Source organism: Salminus brasiliensis, chromosome 9 (assembly GCF_030463535.1).
Source record: "Salminus brasiliensis chromosome 9, fSalBra1.hap2, whole genome shotgun sequence".
Taxonomy (NCBI): domain Eukaryota; kingdom Metazoa; phylum Chordata; class Actinopteri; order Characiformes; family Bryconidae; genus Salminus; species Salminus brasiliensis.
The window spans coordinates 5,894,720-5,914,001 of NC_132886.1; the positions used below are offsets into that span (position 1 = coordinate 5,894,720).

The 19,282-nt window shown below is 46.8% G+C and overlaps 1 protein-coding gene across 1 annotated transcript in view; it reads left to right on the plus strand.

The window, feature by feature from the left end:
- The first annotated feature begins 517 nt into the window (after positions 1 to 517).
- phlpp1 (PH domain and leucine rich repeat protein phosphatase 1) overlaps positions 518 to 19,282 on the plus strand; it is a 95,837-nt gene continuing 77,072 nt past the window's right edge. The window contains 1 exon segment of the mRNA XM_072687248.1: positions 518 to 2,183. Coding sequence (XP_072543349.1) covers positions 770 to 2,183 — 1,414 coding nt within the window. The 5' untranslated portion in view covers positions 518 to 769.

Consider the following 19,282-nt stretch of genomic DNA (forward strand, 5'->3'; position numbering starts at 1 on the left):
AACGTAAGCACATAATAATAATAATAATTAATCAATAATTGCATACATCAAATATAACAGTGACAGTGTGGAGATAGATAAAAACGACATTTTTTACTCAAATAAAGAATATAGCTAAGATAAAATAAGATTAAAAATTAAAAAGTATAATAATAATAATAATAATAATAATAATATAAAAAGTACATATTAAAAATATTAATTAATCTATCCATCGATTTATTTATGTATCGCTTATAATAATAATAATAATAATAATAATAATAATAATAATAGATCACTTTACCAGCTATTAAAGGTGTTTTAAGTCATCTGTCAGATATGTGTATTATTTTATTAATGATCTACAATTAAAAACACATTGTATTGGTAAAAGAAATCCCCCCTAACGAGGCAGCAGCCTGAACACGGCTGACCAAGGGGCCTTCGCGCTAGTGTAGTGCACAAACCGCGAGTGTGCGGATTGGAACACGCCCGCCTCTCTGTGGAACGAGAGTGTACTCAGTTGAGCGTCTCCGCCCTCCAGTTGATCGCGCCGCTGCCCCGTTAAGTCTCCATGATTTGACAACAGCAGAAGTAGCCGAAGCCGTTGACCGCGGCGGGAGGGGAGTGCATGAGCAGCGGACTGCCTGACGCCGCTCGGACGGCGGACTCTGGACAGCGGTGCGCGTCTTCTAGCTGAAGGAGAAGCGGCGGGTTGGTGCTGCTGCTGCTGCTGGTGGTGCTGGTGGTGCTGCTGGTGGTGTTGTTTTTCTGCACGGGTGGAGAGATGGAAAGTGCGCGGGCAGCAGTCAGGCCGGCTGAGGGCGGCTCTTCCACGGTGGGGTCGTGGAAACCCAGCACTGCCGAGAGCAGCAAGCTGAAGAAGCCCGGCGGCCCGTCTGTGGCTCCGGGGGTGGACGACGACGGTGGAGGTGGTGGAGGTGGAGGTGGAGGTGGAGGTGGAGGTGGTGGAGGGGATCCTAAGCCCGAGGTTGCCCGCATGGACGCCCTGAAGGGCGGCCAGCGCTCTCCGCCGGCCGCCGAGCCCAGCAGGACCGCCGTGAAAGCTGCCAAACCCGGCCGCGTGGGTCCAAGTACCGGTACCGGGTCCAGCTCCAGCTCCCTCCTACTGAAGAGGCGGCGACTCAAGAGGAACCTGTCTGCTGCCTCGGCCTCTGCCAAGCTGAGCTCAGCCGCGGTGCCCTCTTCATCCTCCTCCTCGTCTTCCTCCTCCTCTTCATCCTCCTCCTCCCTGCACACGCGCAGCCTGGACAGGAAGGCCCTGCTACGGCACCGGCAGGCTGCGGTGGTCCAGCTGCAGGCCTCTGACCGCCAGTGGGTCCGGGCCGACCTGCACCGGGGCGCCATACACGTACACGACAGGTCCTGGGACCGCTCTAGCCCCCGGCCCGTCCTGTGCACCCTGGAGACCACGGCGGGCGAGGTCGCCCAACGCCTCGGCCAGACGGGCGGCAAGGCGGGGTCGGTGGTCCGAGTGGTTGGAGGCGGGCGCCCGCTTGCGGAAGGCCCTGACCAGGCCCGGTTCGAGCACCTGAGGCCGCCCGAGAGCGACCGGCTCCGGCTCTTCTTGTTCGAGAAGGATGAAGGAAACGGGCGTCCGGACGACTTCGGCCTCTACAGTCCGGAGGTGTCCGTCTCGGCCAGCCCGCTGACGCCGAACGGGAACAGCGAGGGGTCGGTGCGGAGCTTGGGGTCCCGGCTGACCGAGCATCGAGACTCCCTGAGCGACGACATGATCCTGGGCACCGACGCGTCCGCCCTCAGCCCGGCGTTCGAGGGCCCGGACGCTTACGCAAGCTCCTCGGACGAGCTGGAGCTGGACGGCCCAGTGCCTGGAGAAGGCCCGGGTGACCCCGTGACCCAGGAGTCGGACGGGACGGACATGAACGGCAACAGGCTGGAGCCACTAAGCCCGGCCCCTGTCCCCCTGTCCCTGGGCTCTCCAGGGCACACCGAGCACCTCTGTTCACAACCTGAGGCCCAGGAGGCGGAGGGTCGCGACCCCTCACCGGCGATTTACGTGCAGCTCCACGGCGAGGCGGCCCGGCGTCTGTCCCGGGACGAGAGGCCTCTGCAGATCCAGAACGAGTTCCTCTTCAAACTGGGATTTAAGGACCCATGGAGGGTGCAGGAGGAGGGCATGAACACGGAGCTCGGGTCACTGCTGCGCTTCTATGCAGGTAAAGAAAACGGGAGGTGCTTTTTTGGGGGGACCGGACTTGCGGTGTAACCTTGACGAGGTTTCTCCACCCATCCAAGGCAGCTGGACTTGACGGGACGGGGAATCCCCTCCATGTACCCCCGCTTAAAGCTCCTTGGATCTGTGACGAAACATCTTCAGGGTTGCACCGGACGTTCAGTGGGCATTGGTTCTGGACCCTGGCCCTGCTTGAACACTAGACTCAGGCCTGGCCTGTTAAGGGTCTGTGTTTCAGGAGTGTTGGAGCCTCGCAGGGTTGCTCCAGGACCACTGGGTTGGCAGCCGGAGCTGTAAACCACCTGCACTGCACTGTCCTCAGACGGGACTTAAAGGGGAATTCCATCCATTATTAAAACTTTCTCCGTAATTAAAGCTTGAACATGTAAGCAAAGTCATCCAGGGTGTTTCGCTGTGGAGCTCTTCCTTCTTGAGAAACCGGTGGTGATTCAGGATTGGTTACAGTGGGGGTGAACGGAACCAGGCGTCTGAGGGGCGTCTAAAAGCTAAATAGCAGAACGTTATTATAGGTGGTTATGGAAAAAAAAAAGCTGCCTGCTCAGGACATTGTTTTGGAGCAGTATAGACCACACATATATATATATATATATATATATAATAAATTAAATGCTCTTAGCTTTGAATGGAAGTCAATGTAAAGTATAAGTTTATTCCAAGTCATTTAGAGCATTTCTATTGGTCCCTTTATCCAGAACTACTAACACAGCAAACAGAGCAGCTACAGGGTTCAAAACATAGAGAACACACACACACACACACACATGCGCACACACACATATATATATATATATATATACTGCTAAATTACTTGGAATAAATTTATAACCACATATAATTACGTATTTTATATATATATATATATACACACACACACACACACACACACGCGCACACACACACGCACACATACATATATATATATATATATATACTGCTAAATTACTTGGAATAAATTTATAACCACATATAATTACGTATTTTATATATATATATATATACACACACACACACACACACACACACACATATATATAAAATACGTAATTATATGTGGTTATAAGTTTATTCCAAGTCATTTAGCAGTGTATATATATATGTATGTGTGCGTGTGTGTGTGTGTGTGTGTATATATATAATATATATACTTATACTTTACATTGACTTCCATTCAAAGCTTAGAGCCTCTCCTGTAAAGTCACTGATTGGACATTTTTTTTCATTGGACAGCCCTGAGATATATATATATATATATATATATATATAAAACCATAATATATCAGCAGCAAGCATCTTCTAATCATTACCTGGTGTTACAAAAATAAAACATAAATAAATAAAGAAGCTAGGTGGTCTACAGGGTTGCAGCTGGGAATTCTGGGCTAATTAATTAATCAACAAGGAGTCTCCGATCAAGGAAGAGCTTGAGGAACACTGCTGCTTGACCGCTGCTGTGTTTATGGAAGGGCTAGTCAAGAGCATCTGAGGGCTTTGAGGTTTACTGTACATATACTGACCCAGGCCTGAGACGTTCCCCGGAACAGCAGCCGTCCCGTCAGCGCAGGGTTTTGTGACAACACTGGCGCAATTTGAGCCCTCGTAAACGCCCCTCTCGCGTGCAGTGAGGGCTGGAAGTGGTTTGCCTGGTTTTTCCAGCTCCTGTTCAATTCCTCGTTCCTACTCGGGGAATTTGTTTGTTTTTGGTACCGTTACAGTCTGACATTATACCCAGAACTCCATTGCTGAGTTAGTAAACGTGTACCTCACCATCTGGGAGAGACTTGAGGCATCAGGATTGGCGTAATTGCTACTTTACCAGCTTTATAAAACAAACTATAACACAAGAACACGGATATTAATGAACCCAATTTATTGATCTCTAAAATTAACAAGCTGAGGTCCAGCACAGTGCTGTCTGGCCTCAGGACTTTTATTCTGTGAGACTAAAGAGGAGCTAGCAGCCCCTCCCTTCTCGGTTCTCGCTGATAGTTGACGGCAGGTCGATGGCACCATGCTGGTTAGATAGGGTTAGATGAATGGATCAGGATCATTTAAGGGTTCTCTGCGCATGTCAAATCCAATGTGAACGGTCAGATTGGACTTCATGCTTCTTTATGATGGCCGATGTGCATAAACCCATTTACTAGAGCAAATAAATCTTTGGGAATTTTGGGGGAATTTAGGTTGCTTTCCTTTAGCCTCATTGGCTTAAAGTGGGGAAATGCTCTGTTATGGGATCCTTGTTGTTGTTGTTGTTGTTGTTGTTGTTGTTGACATTGACGACAGTAGCAACAATTGCCCTGCAGGCTTCTTTTGGCTCCTGGCTGGGGTTTCACATTAGCTTAGCTGTGTGTGTGTGTGTGTTCCATGCTGTAGGTGTACAGTTGTTTCATGCTCGGCTGGAGAGCAGATCGTCCTGCTGTCAGTTTCCGCAAAGCCGGAATTTAGGAGCTGGTTCCCGGTCTGGGAATCCCGGCGAAAGCGCTCTGACCCACAGTGGAAACCTCAGGCCCGCCTCACCTCTAATCCCTCCTTCTGCTCTCCAGCCTCCATGTGCCGTCTCGGGGGAGACGGAATGCCACGGCACTGAGAGGTTCCGTCTGTGATGTAACAATGGGGCGTAAGCTGTTCTAAGAATGCTTTAGATTCCGGAATCACATTAGGAATTCTAGAATTACACGCTCGCCACGGCAACGGCTTTTGAAATCGCGTTAACTTCGTTAAAAGGCACGTTTCATGTTCTCCGTGATGTCCTTCAACCTCTGATGGCTCGTTTGTAGGCCTTTGCTTCAGTTCCTCACTCAGGTCATTTTGCAAAGCTCACCAACTTTGTTTTACAGTGGTGTTGAGGGGAAACGGAGGTTGCCATGACTACAACACCAATATTGCACACACAGCTTTATTTACTGTCCAAAACCTCCAGTGATCTTACATGTGCATGTGTTTTTACAGTGTAATGTTAATGCATTGTTAAGTCCAAATTCCAAACCTTGGACTTTATGGGGCCTATTTTTGCCCTGTTAACACCCTGCATGTGCCCTTCCACCATGAGTAGATTGTAAACAGGCACATTTGAGGGGGATTTACCATATAACACTGTATTAGGCATCAAAAGGTGGATCTGTAACCATTATATGTAATAGCTTGTTGGCTATAAGAGGTAGTAAAGTCCATTTACCACCAGGTGAAGCTCTATTATATTATATTTAAGCTCTTATGGTCGGTTTGTAGGCCTTTACTTCACTTTCTCACTCTCTGAAGTGCATAACTTGCAAATTAGCTTCATAGAAGGTACTGAATAATTCATAGTTACAGCATAGAAAGTCTTAACTGAATAATAAGCCCAGGGTTCAAGGGGTTCAGTGTGGCAGAAATCTGCAACTACCAATGGCACGGTACCACTTTTCCCATATTTCTTACCTCCTATATCTAATCCAGTGTCGCCTGCTGATCTTGATCCGATACCGGTCCCGGAGTCTCTGCGATTAGGATGGGTTATACATGCAAGAGCTTTCTGTATAGGAACGGCTGATTGCATTCACCACCACCATAAACATTTCACACCAGACCACTCTAAATAGCTTTGTTTATACTGGGAGCCAGGGGTCCACATGACTGCAGCACAAATATAGCCAATTTATTTACTATCCAAAACCACCAGGAAACCTTTGTGCTTCTGTTTCTTAGAAGTAATGGTCATAATAATTTCCATCAGTAATAAGTAAATAAGAATAAAAAATTTGGGGGACTTTTTTTGGCCGTATAACGCCCTGCATTTACTCTTCCACCATGAATAGACTTCATATATATATATATATAAGTTAAAGGTTATCTTAATAATGTCGTACAACACTGTCTCTCATTGGATTTCCTAATCGTCTCATGTCATGTCAACTTTTCAGACATGTGGTTCCATTCACCACCACTGTGAACAGTTCTTACTTGGCAGGTTTCTCCAAGACGGAGCACCTCACACCAAACCCACTCCTAATGACTTTGTTTACGTCTTAAATACTTACTTTTAGGGCAACTCGGAATTTTTTCTGGAGTTGCCCTTTAATGTGGTTACAGTATTTCCAGAATGGGAATAGGAATTGTGCGAAGAAGGATTTGTTACTTAACTGGATAACTTAATCCAAAAGTGGGGCCTGTATGATAACATGCTCTTTTTCTTATTCTGGCCTTAAGTGAGAAATTAGTCCGAATTCTTGTTGTTGTTGTTGTTGTTGTTGTTGTTGATTTTGAAGAATTCCTGGTTAACCGGGAATTTTTAAGCCTGAAGTGTGCATTGTCTAACAGGATCATTCCCTTAGCTTCTTTTCTATTAGTCAGGCTTGTGTGTTTGCATATAGGCCTCCCTCTCTGCCATGAAGGGATTAGCGCCCTGCGGACCGGTGGGATACTTTAGGGAAAGCTTGTGTGGTTGGATTAAATTCCAGTTAATCAAATCGGAAAATCTGCAGAATTGTAAACCTCCATGTTTTTGGCCCTGTGGAGAACGCAGAGTGTCACACACTGAAGGGTTAAAACATGGTGGTCTGCGATATTCCCACCTGTGCCTGCATTCCTCATTAAGCTTCCCGGTCTTTGGCAGCGGAGCAGAGTGTGGTGTGGTGTCACCCTCGCTCCTCAGGTCTAGACAGCGATGGTTGAAGCTGCAAACTCGAACGTAAATATTTAACCACGTCTCTGGCCGAATGTAGTCCACCGTGTTCAGGCTGCTGGGCCAAAAACTCTCTCTCTCTCACACACACACACACACACACACACACACACACACACACACACACACACACACATGCGCTTAACACACTTACACTCCGGATAGACACACACACACAGGCAGTAGTTGCAGTGGCGTCTCTGTTCTCGCTCACTTCTCTAACTCACTCTTTAACCGGATAACTTTAACCCAGCATAGGGGGCTGTGGAGTGGGACCAGTCCCCGCCCCTCATAATCCCCCCTGGCCTAAGTGATAATCTCCCCTTTTGGAATCTTTGTTGTTGAGGAATTCCTGGTTGACCAGATGACTTAAACCCAGAGTAGGGAAATGCGTAAGGGGACAGTTTCCTTAACATCCTTGGTCTTATGTTAGTGAAAGTATTGAGAAATCCGACTAAACCTCATGGAATTCCTGAAGAATTCCTGGTTACCCGGATAACTTAAACCCAGAGTAGGGGCTTTGTAATGGTATCATTCCCAGAACCCCCCTGCTCCCGGCCCTCTGTCCTAAATGATCAATCCCCCCATTTGTAATCATTGTTGTTGTTGTAGAATTCCTGGTTGACTGGATAACTTAAGCCTGGATAGGGGCTGTGGATTGTACCATTCCCTGACCGCCCTTCTCCGTCCCCCTGGCCCAAGTGATAAATCCCCCCTTTTGGAATCTTTGTTGTTGTAGAATTCCCAGTTAGCCGGATAACTTAAACCGAGGGTAGGAACATGTGTAAGGGGATAATTTCCTAAACATCCTTGACCTTCAGGTATTAAACCTATTGAGAAATCCTGGAATTGTCATTGTTGTTGTAGAATTCCTGGTTAACCGGATAACTTAAACCCTGGGTAGGATCTGTGTAATAGTACCAGTCCCTGACCTCCCCATAATCCCCCCTGGCCTAAGTAATTAATCCCATCCTTTTGGAATCGTTGTTGTTTTTTATTGTAGAATTCCCAGTTAGCCGGATAACTTAAACCCAGGTTAGGGGCTGTGGATTGTGGATTGACCATTCCCTGACTGCCCTTCTCCGCCTCCCTGGCCCAAGTGATAAATCCCCCCTTTTGGAATCATTGTTGTTGTTGTAGAAATCCTGGAATTGTCCTCATTGCTGTAGTAGAATTCCCAGTTAGCCGAATAACTTAAACCTAGGATTGGGGACGTGTAAGGGGATGACTCCCATAACAGCCTTGGCTTTAAGGTATTAAACCTATTGAGAAATCCTACCTAATGAAACCACTAGTAGAATTCCCAGTTAACTGGATAACTTAAGCCTAAGTCAGGGTTATCTCATAGGCACATTCCCAGACCTCTTCTTCTCCTGGACAGGCTTTGATGTTTTGATGGACGTTTCTTTGTTGATGGACTGTCTTGCCTTACGATACCCTCCCTGTACGTCTGTACATGAGTGGATTAGCACACTGCAGATGGGTGGGATACTTTTGGGAAGGCTTGTGTGGTTGAACTGGAAAATTGGGAAAACCTGCAGATCTCTCTCTCTCTCTCTCGCTCGCTCACACTTTCTCATCGGCCTCTCGTCGCGGGTAATAAAACATGGCAGCGTCCTCTGCTCCCACGGACGCGCATGACATGGCCACAAAGCCGCCGCGGCCAACTTATGGTGCTTGGACCCCGGCCTTGTTCCGGATCTCGCTCCATTATCATCCGACTGAAAGGCCTGAATGCTCTGTTGCTGGAATGGACGGAGGGGCCCTAACCGGGGTAGAAGGGGAGGGGGGTTAAAGGCCGCCTCTCCGCTCCCAGCTCTCTCTGGTCATTCAGATGCAGTGTGGCCTTTCTGTTCTTGGCAGGCAGTCGGCTACTGTCTCACGGCCCGGCCTGTGCCAAGATCCATCGGCCCACCCCGTCACAGAGAGGGGGATAGGGGGCGAGGGGGCTAGGGGGCGAGGGAGGGAGAGAGAGAGATAGCTGCAGGAAGTGCTTTCATTCACTCAGCTGGGGAAAACAGGGCTGGTGAGAATACGGATGGGTTTTGGGAGAGCTGGAGGAGGAAGATGGGTGGAGGGAGGGAGGGAGGGAGGGATGGGTGGAGGGAGGTGTCTCGGCGTCTGCAGTGTTTAGCTGAGAGGCTATAAGCTGCTGGTGTAGCTGTTTAGCTAAGAGGCTATAAGCCGCTGGTGTAGCTGTTTGGCTAAGAGGCTATAAGCTGCTGGTGTAGCTGTTTAGCTGAGAGGCTATAAGCTGCTGGTGTAGCTGTTTGGCTAAGAGGCTATAAGCTGCTGGTGTAGCTGTTTAGCTGAGAGGCTATAAGCTGCTGGTGTAGCTGTTTGGCTAAGAGGCTATAAGCCGCTGGTGTAGCTGTTTGGCTAAGAGGCTATAAGCTGCTAGTGTAGCTGTTTAGCTAAGAGGCTATAAGCTGCTGGTGTAGCTGTTAAGCTAAGAGGCTATAAGCTGCTGGTGTAGCTGTTAAGCTAAGAGGCTATAAGCTGCTGGTGTAGCTGTTAAGCTAAGAGGCTATAAGCTGCTGGTGTAGCTGTTTAGCTAAGAGGCTATAAGCTGCTGGTGTAGCTGTTTAGCTAAGAGGCTATAAGCTGCTGGTGTAGCTGTTTAGCTAAGAGGCTATAAGCTGCTGGTGTAGCTGTTTAGCTAAGAGGCTATAAGCTGCTAGTGTACAGTCTTGGTGAGGGTTCGAATTTCAATAGGCAAGTCTTAAAGGTCATTTAAGGTCAAGATGCAAAGAGGAAAGATACAATAAATAGACAAAAGTATTGGGACACCTTCTCATTCATTTTTACTTCATTAGAAGGGGTGCTCAAGGACCAGGCCTGGGAACCAGTGCTATACAAAATCCAATTTGCCCCTTTTTAAAGAACCCCCTTCAATGCATGGTTCCTTAAAAGACCACCAGTTCTGCTTGATTGATTGATTGATTGACTGTGCTGTCAGCCAATCAGAGAAGAGCCCATTTAGATACAGTATATATACGTCCAAATGTTTGTGGACACCCCTTCTATGGAATTTATTCTTCTACTTTTAAGGTGCACCCATTGCTCACACACACACACACACACACACACACACACACACACACACACACACACACACAGCTTGTCTAGTCCCTGTAGAGAAGTGCTTCCAATACAATAGGACTCTCTGGAGCAGATCAACATGATGACCCTATTGGCACCATGCTGCCTAATGCCAGGCGTGGGCTAGTAGAGGGGTATAAAGCCCCCCAGCGTTGAGCTGTGGGGCTCTGAATGATGGTGCTCCATCCAATACTTTTAAGATGAGTCAGGCAGTTGGTGGGGATAATGATCCAACATCCTGATCTTGTTGGATGCAATCAAATCCTCGCAGCAATGTTTCTCTAGTAGAAAATCTAGTAGAAAGTTAGCTTCATCCCTGGATAGTAGAGATAGTTACTCCGTCAAAAGCAGGATCAACTCTTTTTTTTTGTTGTTGTTGTTGTTTAATGCCTTTGATTATAGAATGAATAAATGAGCAGGTGTCCCAATACTTTTGTCAAAACGCAACGACAATACCAGCCTGTTTAACTCTTAGAGAGGTTGGAAAACGGTCTTGAAAAAATGAATTCTGACCGTTGTGTGCTGTTGGTATGTAAGCACACATAAATGTAATACTTTAATAATTTAATAATTAATAAATAAAGTGTAAGTTATTGACCCATCGGGGAAGCCCTGTATCCAATCCGTAGAATTACAAAGCTCATTAAACCCACGAATCCGACTTCACAGCATAGCCTGTTTCCTCTGCGTCCTCCGATATGGTCCTCATAAAGGGATATGTAAGGATTACACTGTGATTAGAGCTGGATAAAGTGATAAAGTGGCTTAAAAGAAAAAAAAAAAGCAGCATTCGAACCCTTCCCAGGCCCACACCCTCATTCTGTGTTGTCTCCGAGTCAGTATACTGCAGTGCTGTGAGGCGTACTAGCTATTCGGATGTCACGCTGAAGTCACATGACTTCTCTCTGTCGCCGTCCCTAATCGGACGGCAGGCTGGAGAGGCTTACTGATGCCCTCAGGAGTTGACAGTAATGCAGAATACACATGCAGGAGCGAAAGCTTATCCAGCGCTAAAGACAATCCATGCGAGTCAGAACCTGATCTGGAGAACCGCAAGCTGTACTTTACCTACCGTCGTTTACTCAGCTGACCGTGGCTTCGCTTTACCGATTACCGGATCCGTGGTGAACCTGGGACATACATTAGTGGACCTTCTAGAATGGAAATCTGACCACAACCACAAAAATATACATATTATAGACTGTATATAATATATACATAAGGAAACCCTATTGACAAAAGTATTGGGACGCCTGCTCATTCATTGCTGGGTTTCCATTTCTAAGGTGATGGCTTGTTTAGGGTTAAACACTGTGAGGTGGGGACAACAGTGTGTGGTAGGCCTGTGGGGCAGTGGAAGAACTGTGTTTTCTCGAATTATGGTTGGTGGTGCTCCATCCAGTATTTTTGGGATGAGTTGGGGGAGTTAAGGGGGTGATGAGGTGATATGGTGATCGCCATCCAACTTGCTGACCTCGCCAACGTGAATCTCTCGTCGGTGAATGCAATCAAATCCTCACAGCAATGCTCTTTAGTAATCTAGTAGAAAGCTAGCTAGCGTCTTTCTTGGACAGTAGAGACAGTTACTCCAACAGAAGAAGCCCTGAATGAGTGAGCAGGTGTCCAAATACTTTTGTCTTTTTATTATTACTATTATTATAGCCACTTAATCAAGAAGAGTTCAGCAGACTAGGCGACTTCCAGTCATATTTGATCAGTGTTGGGGAACGAGCATGCTGTCGGAAAATCTTAGCTGTCACGGTTTCAGCTGTTAGCATGTAGCATGTAGCTTTTTCCGTTCCTGTAGTGACTCACAGCTTCTGTCATTTAAGCACTTTAAAGTGCTGAGTCAGTTTGGATGTGGTGGGTTTTTTTTTCCCCCCCTTTACAGTTTACATTACCCTGAGCTCTCGTGTGAGTCAGCGAGCATGCTGCAGGCTAGCGCAAGCCGGCGGCAGCAAGCATGGCTGCACTGCTCCTGCCGCTGCTGCTGCCTCTGCTGCTGCCGCCTCTGCTGCTGCCGCCATGTGACTCAGATTAACAACAGGTCACTTGAGCTTGGCCTCGCAGCCTGTCAGCCGGCTTTCTCCTTCTTTAGACGCTGGCGGAGAAAGTGTGTCGGCCTAGCATGCTAGAATCTACACGTCAACACACACACACACACACACACACACACACACACACACACACACACACACACACTCTTTTCTTTCCTCAGACACTCAGACAGAAAGCGCCTCTCCTATCTCATCCCTGGTGAACCGGAAATCCCCCCACCACCACCACCCCCCAGCTCCTCCCTCCCCCCGAGGCATGTGTGGAATGTACGCTGGCTCCTTCAGAATTCCAGGCATGTTTGGCTGGGAGAGGGACGGGGCGGGACGGGGCGGGACGGGGCGGGAGGGAGGGAGGTAGACGGCAGCACTTCAGCCCGAATTACAGACAAGGCCGCAGTGCCGGGCTCCTGGGGCAGAGATACTAGCCTCCCTGCTGTCGCTGCCTCCAGCAGGTCATCTGCAGTTCAGACGAACCGGCTACTCCCTTCCAAGCTGAGTTGGAGATGACCAATGAAAAGCCAGTAGTGGGCTAGTTAGCATTAGGGCTGTGGAAGTGCGGCATGCTAACTGGTTATAACTGGTCCTTACTGGCTTTTACTGGTGGCTGCTGAAGCTAGTTACGTAGCATTGACTTGCGACTGCTGCCATCCAAACATGCTAAATTTATTTTTAATGAATAAAAAGAAGTAAGTTGTGGGCTAGTTAGCATTTACCTGCGTCTGCTGCCATCCAAACATGCTAAATTTATTTTTAATGAATAAAAAGAAGTAAGTTGTGGGCTAGTTAGCATTTACCTGCGTCTGCTGCCATCCAAACATGCTAAATTTATTTTTAATGAATAAAAAGAAGTAAGTTGTGGGCTAGTTAGCATTTACCTGCGTCTGCTGCCATCCAAACATGCTAAATTTATTTTTAATGAATAAAAAGAAGTAAGTTGTGGGCTAGTTAGCATTTACCTGCGTCTGCTGCCATCCAAACATGCTAAATTTATTTTTAATAAATAAAAAGAAGTAAGTTGTGGGCTAGTTAGCATTTACCTGCGTCTGCTGCCATCCAAACATGCTAAATTTATTTTTAATAAATAAAAAGAAGTAAGTTGTGGGCTAGTTAGCATTTACCTGCGTCTGCTGCCATCCAAACATGCTAAAGCTGTTGTTAATTTAAAAACATAGCTAGTAGTGGACTAATTAGCATTAACTTGTGACTGCTGCCATCCAAACATGTTAAATTTATTTTTAATAAGCAAAAAGAAGTAAGCTGTGGGCTAGTTAGCATTTACCTGCGTCTGCTGCCATCCAAACATGCTAAATTTATTTTTAATAAATAAAAAGAAGTAAGCTGTGGGCTAGTTAGCATTTACTTGCAACTGCTGCCATCCAAATATGTCACTTAGTAGTGGGCTAGTTGGCTAGATAGCATTTTCTTGCCACTGCTGCCATTAAAACACGCTAACATTGTCATTAATGAATGGAAGTCAGTAGCGGGCTAGTTAGCATTAGGGCTGTGCTAATGTGACCTGCTAACTGCTCCTAACTGACCTTCAGCCCCGAGTAAGAGCTTATGAGGACCTTCAGTCTTCAGTGTTGGTCACTTGTGCAGATGTGATCATGATAACCAGTCTGCGTTAGCTTTCTCTCGCTAATAGCTGCGTTAGCATCCCCCCCCCCCCCCCCCCCCCCCGCCCCCCGTGAATTCCTTCCTTTAGGACTGTAAAGACCTTGTGGTCAATGACGGCACGTTTCCGGAGGCTGATGTTTAATCCCTCAGTTATGCATTAACATCTCAGAAGGATTCTCCTAGAAACACACTTGTGCACACACACACACACACACACTTGTGCACACACACACATGCACACTCCTGTCGGGAGTCTGAAATTCCATGAAAATTCCCATTGGGAATTCTGTGTGGTTCAGGTCCAGGCATAATCCCCATCTGGGGAAACTGCGCCCTATTTGTCCAAATGTTTGTGGACACCCCTCTAATAAATGAATTCGGCTACTTTAAGGTGCACCGATCGTTGTCACAGTCACAGCTTGTCTAGTCCCTGTAGAGAAGTACTGCCAATAGAATAGGACTCCCCGTAGCAGATAAGCATCATTAACCTATTGGCACCATGCTGCCTAATGCCAGGCGTGGGCTAGAGAGGGGTATAAAGCCCCCAGGAAATGATCATGATGATGATGATGATGATGATGATGATCATGGTGGTGGTGCTCCATCCACTACTTTTTGCATGAGTCAGGGAGTTGGGGGTGTGTTGGGGTGGTGATCATCCAACATCCTTTCCTTACTGACGCTCTTCTCTCTGAATGCAATCAAATCCTCACAGCAATGCTTTACAATCCAGCACAAAGCCTTCCTTTGGGGAGAGTAGAGAGAGAGAGACAGTTACACCAACAAAAGCAGGATCGGCTCTTTTTTTGAACACACTTGATTTCAGAAGTAGCAAAGAATCAGTAGGTGTCCAAATACTTTTGTCCAAAACCTATATAGCAATAGCAGCAGCAGCAGCAGCAGCAGCAGCAAAGTCTTTTAATATTTCAGTTCCCACAGTGTTGTGCTGCCCGTACTTGCGCTGTAAACTGAGAGTTTCGTGTAATTCAGCTCAGCTGTGATTGGGTTTTGAGGGGGAATTTGCTGGCCACTGGTGCTCAGTACGGGAGCCAGGCCGAATGCGGCGAGCAGTGAAGCGTCTTCTCGCTGACGGAAGCGGACAGGCTGAACCGAAAGGCCTTTTCAGCAGAGAAATAAACCAGAGCTCCTTCACCGAAACCAGGACACCGCTCTCACGCTCTCAATTATTTATTCTTATTGCTTTTTAACTTGGAAGTTTAGTGTGTAGTTTTAGTACCCGGCATGCATCATCAGCCGAGGAGCTGCAGATCTGCAAGGTCTCGGGCCGGTACGTTCAGAAATGGAAACTGTCTGTTTTCAATATTGAAGCTTTGCTGTCTATGGATCCTCCAGTGGAAACCAGCCGACACCAGAACCCCCGAGCAGTGAAGAAGCTGACGAAAAGCTGCTCAGACTCATTATCCGAAAGCCATGGGTCGTGAGTTTGGTCCTCCCGACAGGGCAGCGCAGCCTGTGGGGCCTACTGCTCCCATCAGTGGTTATTTATCACAGGGCTGTGGGTTCGAGACCCAGGTCTGCTAAACTGCCTCGGGTGGGCCCCTCCAGCTTTTTCCTGTCTGGTCTAGAGAATAATTTAATTGCTCTGGATGCGTGAAGATCTCCAAAATTGCAACTTCACAGCTTTCCTAACTTTCAATAGAAGTCCATGTAAAGAGCCTGCATTCCTATTGGTCCATTCATCATGCAGTTGGAGACGTAAATGTAAGAACAGAAAATCTGCAAAAATGGAGATAAAATGGATATGATAACAGTATGCTTTATTGTAGAGACAATTTCATAAGCATAAGCAGCCCCTGGTAATGAGATCCGGCAGCATTTTTCCGTGGGCAATGGCTGTGGAATTATTTAGGTCATCGAGTTTAACAGCAATGCAAATTGAGGTCATGTCCAAAAACTTTATTTTTTTTCCCCTCTTTATCTAATTTTACTTTTGTACACATTTGTCAGACATTATCTTTTAAACATCTATGATTAATGGAGGCTATTCTTAACAAAATAAATAAATAAATTAAACATTATTCGTGCTCTACTTCCTCCATAATAGTGCACAGTGCTTGGGCCCCAAAAATTGCCACTTGCGATGTAACCATGAGCTACTGGTGTTCCGTTATCTGCTGGCACCAGACCCCCGCCCCCCACCCTTCCCTATATCCAAAATAATGCAGCATTATTATTTATATATTATTACTATGTATAGTTCTTGGGCTCCCCCTACAGCTGTGGAGTAAGATCACTTTAACTCCACTGCTGTAAATACAAACGCCCCCTCATGCACAGCAGCTGTACACATGCGTTTCTGGACAAGCTGAGAGATCCAGCTACATCTGAAGGTACAGAAGCATGTGGGCCGAGGCGGTAGAGTAATACTACAGGATTTTACACTAATATTACTAATATTACTCAGCAGTTTTGGAGAGTGGTCCACTGAATGACCATCAGTGGAGCATCAGCATGATCCGGAAGCTGATATTTTCAGGTACTGTTGATACAGATGGCATGTGTTGGCATTTAGAACAGCGAATTGCCCAGAGTGCCAAAGAGTTTGCATGTAGAGATGGGTAATACGTCTTCCTTGGAGGAATTCCTTTTGGTGCCAGTAGCCAATCGTCTCCTGTTACAGTGGGGTTTGCTCAAGATCCTTCCCTTCAGCTGTACAGTAACCACATGTTCTTCATTACTGTACATGACAAGTCCGTCCTCCCACATCTCGGCCTGCTTACAGTGAAACATCTGTTTGCTGTCATTAGTTATTTTAACTGGCAAGTGGGTCAAGCTGTGCCTGGTCCTTCAGCATTCGAGAGGCATGTGCTGGAACGAGCAAAATAAATAAATAAATAAATAATAGGGTTTCATCATCTCAGACACTGAAATTGCCTACAGGCCCGAATGCAGAACTCCTGGAGGTCCTGCCCAGGTCTGCTAAACTGCCTCGGATGGGCCCTTATTTCCCGTCCAGGACTCTAGCTTTCCTATCTGGTTTAGAGAATAATTTAATTGCTCTGGATGCATGAAAATCTCCAAAACAGCAACTTTACAGCTTTCCTCACTTTCAATGGAGGTCCATGTAAAAAGCCTGCATCCCAGGTCATTTCGGAGCGTTCCTATTGGTCCATTTATCATGCAATTGGAGACGTAAATGTAAGAACAGCTGCCAGATTCGCATTGTATCAGAGTGAAAATCGGCAAAAATGGAGATACAAGGTTTGGCATGATTAGTGCCATGTCATTAGTTATTTTAACTGGCAAGTGGGTCAAGCTGTGCCTGGTCCTTCAGCATTCGAGAGGCCTGTGCTGGGACGAGCAATACATTAATAAATAAATAAAAAATTATTAATAGGATTTTATCGTTTCAGACACCTCAGCATTGCCTACAGGCCCGAATGCAGAACTCCTGGAGGTCCCGCCCGGTTGTTTTCCATTCCTTTAGCTTGAAACGGTTGCAAAAAAGCCCCCCTCAGAACACCTTTACAGCACTTTCTGCTTCAGCAGAGGTTGCAGAGCTGTGAATGTTGAAAAACCGAGGCGTAATGGAAATGCTTTACACTAGAGCTGGAGTGTTTACTGGGCAGCGGGGTGCTTGAGCATGTCATTAGCATACAGTTCAGCTAGCCTAAATGGAGCTCGTCCATGTGTAATGGAGCCAGGTTTTTAGCGAGGCCCTGGTAATCTTTTCCCAACCTGTCGTCCACTGGGCACGTGGCCCTGTGCAGCATATGGCCTGCTGAGCGTGACTGCTGGGCCATGGGCATGTGTCTCCGAGGCAGAACCGATGACTCTGCTGATGTTCTCAGGCCAGGGCCGAAGGCTTGGGAGGCTCCTCGGAAGCCCCGCGCGTGCCTTCGCAATTCGTCTCCGCATTTCGGCCGTCTGCTCCACGTTTCCAGGAAACAGGAGTTGGGAGGTTTAAAGGAATCGGTTGACCCAGAAACGCTAATGGAGGTGTTAACATGCAGAGATCTTCTCCGGTCTGATCGAATTCAGCCCGGTTATAGATGGAGACGCGCTAGAAGTGACCCGGGCCAAAATGACACTTGGTGCACGTGTTACCATGGCAACAAGCATGACATTATATGTACCAAGAGTACTCTTAATGAGTGGGTTGGGGTAATTGTAATAGATAAATAAATAATAATACATATAAATGAATATATAAGCACTGCCGATATTCACGATTAGCTCACGATTTAAAAAAAATGCATCTCGATCACGATATAATATATCGGCATGTTGCGATTATATGTTATGCGGTTATCATTAATCTGCCCGTACGGAGAAGTGCAAGGGTCAGGGATGCTTCGAGGCTTTGATTCGCTGATTTTTAGAAACTTTCTTCTCTCTTCTAGACAATCCGTCGTTGCCAGCTTTACGGCCGTCCAGTCTGTCCGCCATCGGACGCAGGCGTTTATGTGCTTTCCAAGGGAGGGGTGTTAAGTTTGGGTCGGGAGATGTGATTAGAGCTGGGCCTTTTGGTAAAGAAATCCTATATCACGATATTTAAAGACATTTTTCATAATGTCACGATCACGTGATATCACACTGACCAGCTGCAGGTTTCATTACGAGCTGTTCATTAATTAATTAATGAATTATTAGTTAATGTGATTAGTCTGGTTTAATTGGATTAAGATTTTGAACTTCTCTAAAAGGCTGGACGTCATGGTCTTTTTGCTGACCACTAAAAACCACAGCCACAGCTTTCCAGGTCTGGCTGCAGTTCTGGTGTGAAATATGTTTGCTATCTGCTAACCTCTCGCGCACTCTCTCTCTCGCTCTCTCGCTCTCGCGCACTCTCTCTCTCAGCACCACAGATGGGTCACATTTGTGAGCTGCAGGCTCCAAGCGCTCACGTTTGACGCTGTCGTTTTTGGCCCTATATACTTTGCACCTTCACAAATGTGTCAGCTGTTGCCCGGGCAACAAACGCTGCGGGCCTCCTGTGCATTTCTAAAGATCCTTTTAAGCACCGGCGCTCGGAGCCGGGTTTTCTGCTTCGCGGGCTGGATGCGGAGCCATTGCTTTGTTGGTGTTATTTATTATTTTTTCGCTGTTGGAATTAGACAACCCGCTGCGGTGGCTAGTTTGTGGTGTTTGGGCATCATCCAACATCCTGACCTCACTAATGCGTTTGTTGCAGAATACAATCAGATCCTCACAGCAATGCTCCAGCTCCAGAATCTAGCAGAAAGCCTTCTTCTCTGGACAGTAGAGACACTTACTTCAACAAAAGCAGGATCATCTCTTTTTAATCCTCTTGATTGCAGAAGAAACAGTGAATGAGCAGGTGTCCCAATACTTTCGTCCATTGATAACTAAACATACTGCTGAGCTGCTGAGCCCTTTCCTAAGACTACTCGTTTGGGCTGAGCTGGGACGATCAGCCCCGCTCTTACTGAAATGCCTCTTTCCAGTATGTTAGTGTACACTAATACACTCGCACAGGTGCTCTTATAGCCTAAATGACCAAATCGGCTCCTCTCAGATCAGCCTACAGCTCAGGCCTACTTCAACCCCAAGCTCTGATCTGCAGACTAGCTCACCGACAAGATCTCAGAATGAGAAGCTCTCTATTTATGTTCACCTGCATTTAGGAGTTTAGGATGGTTT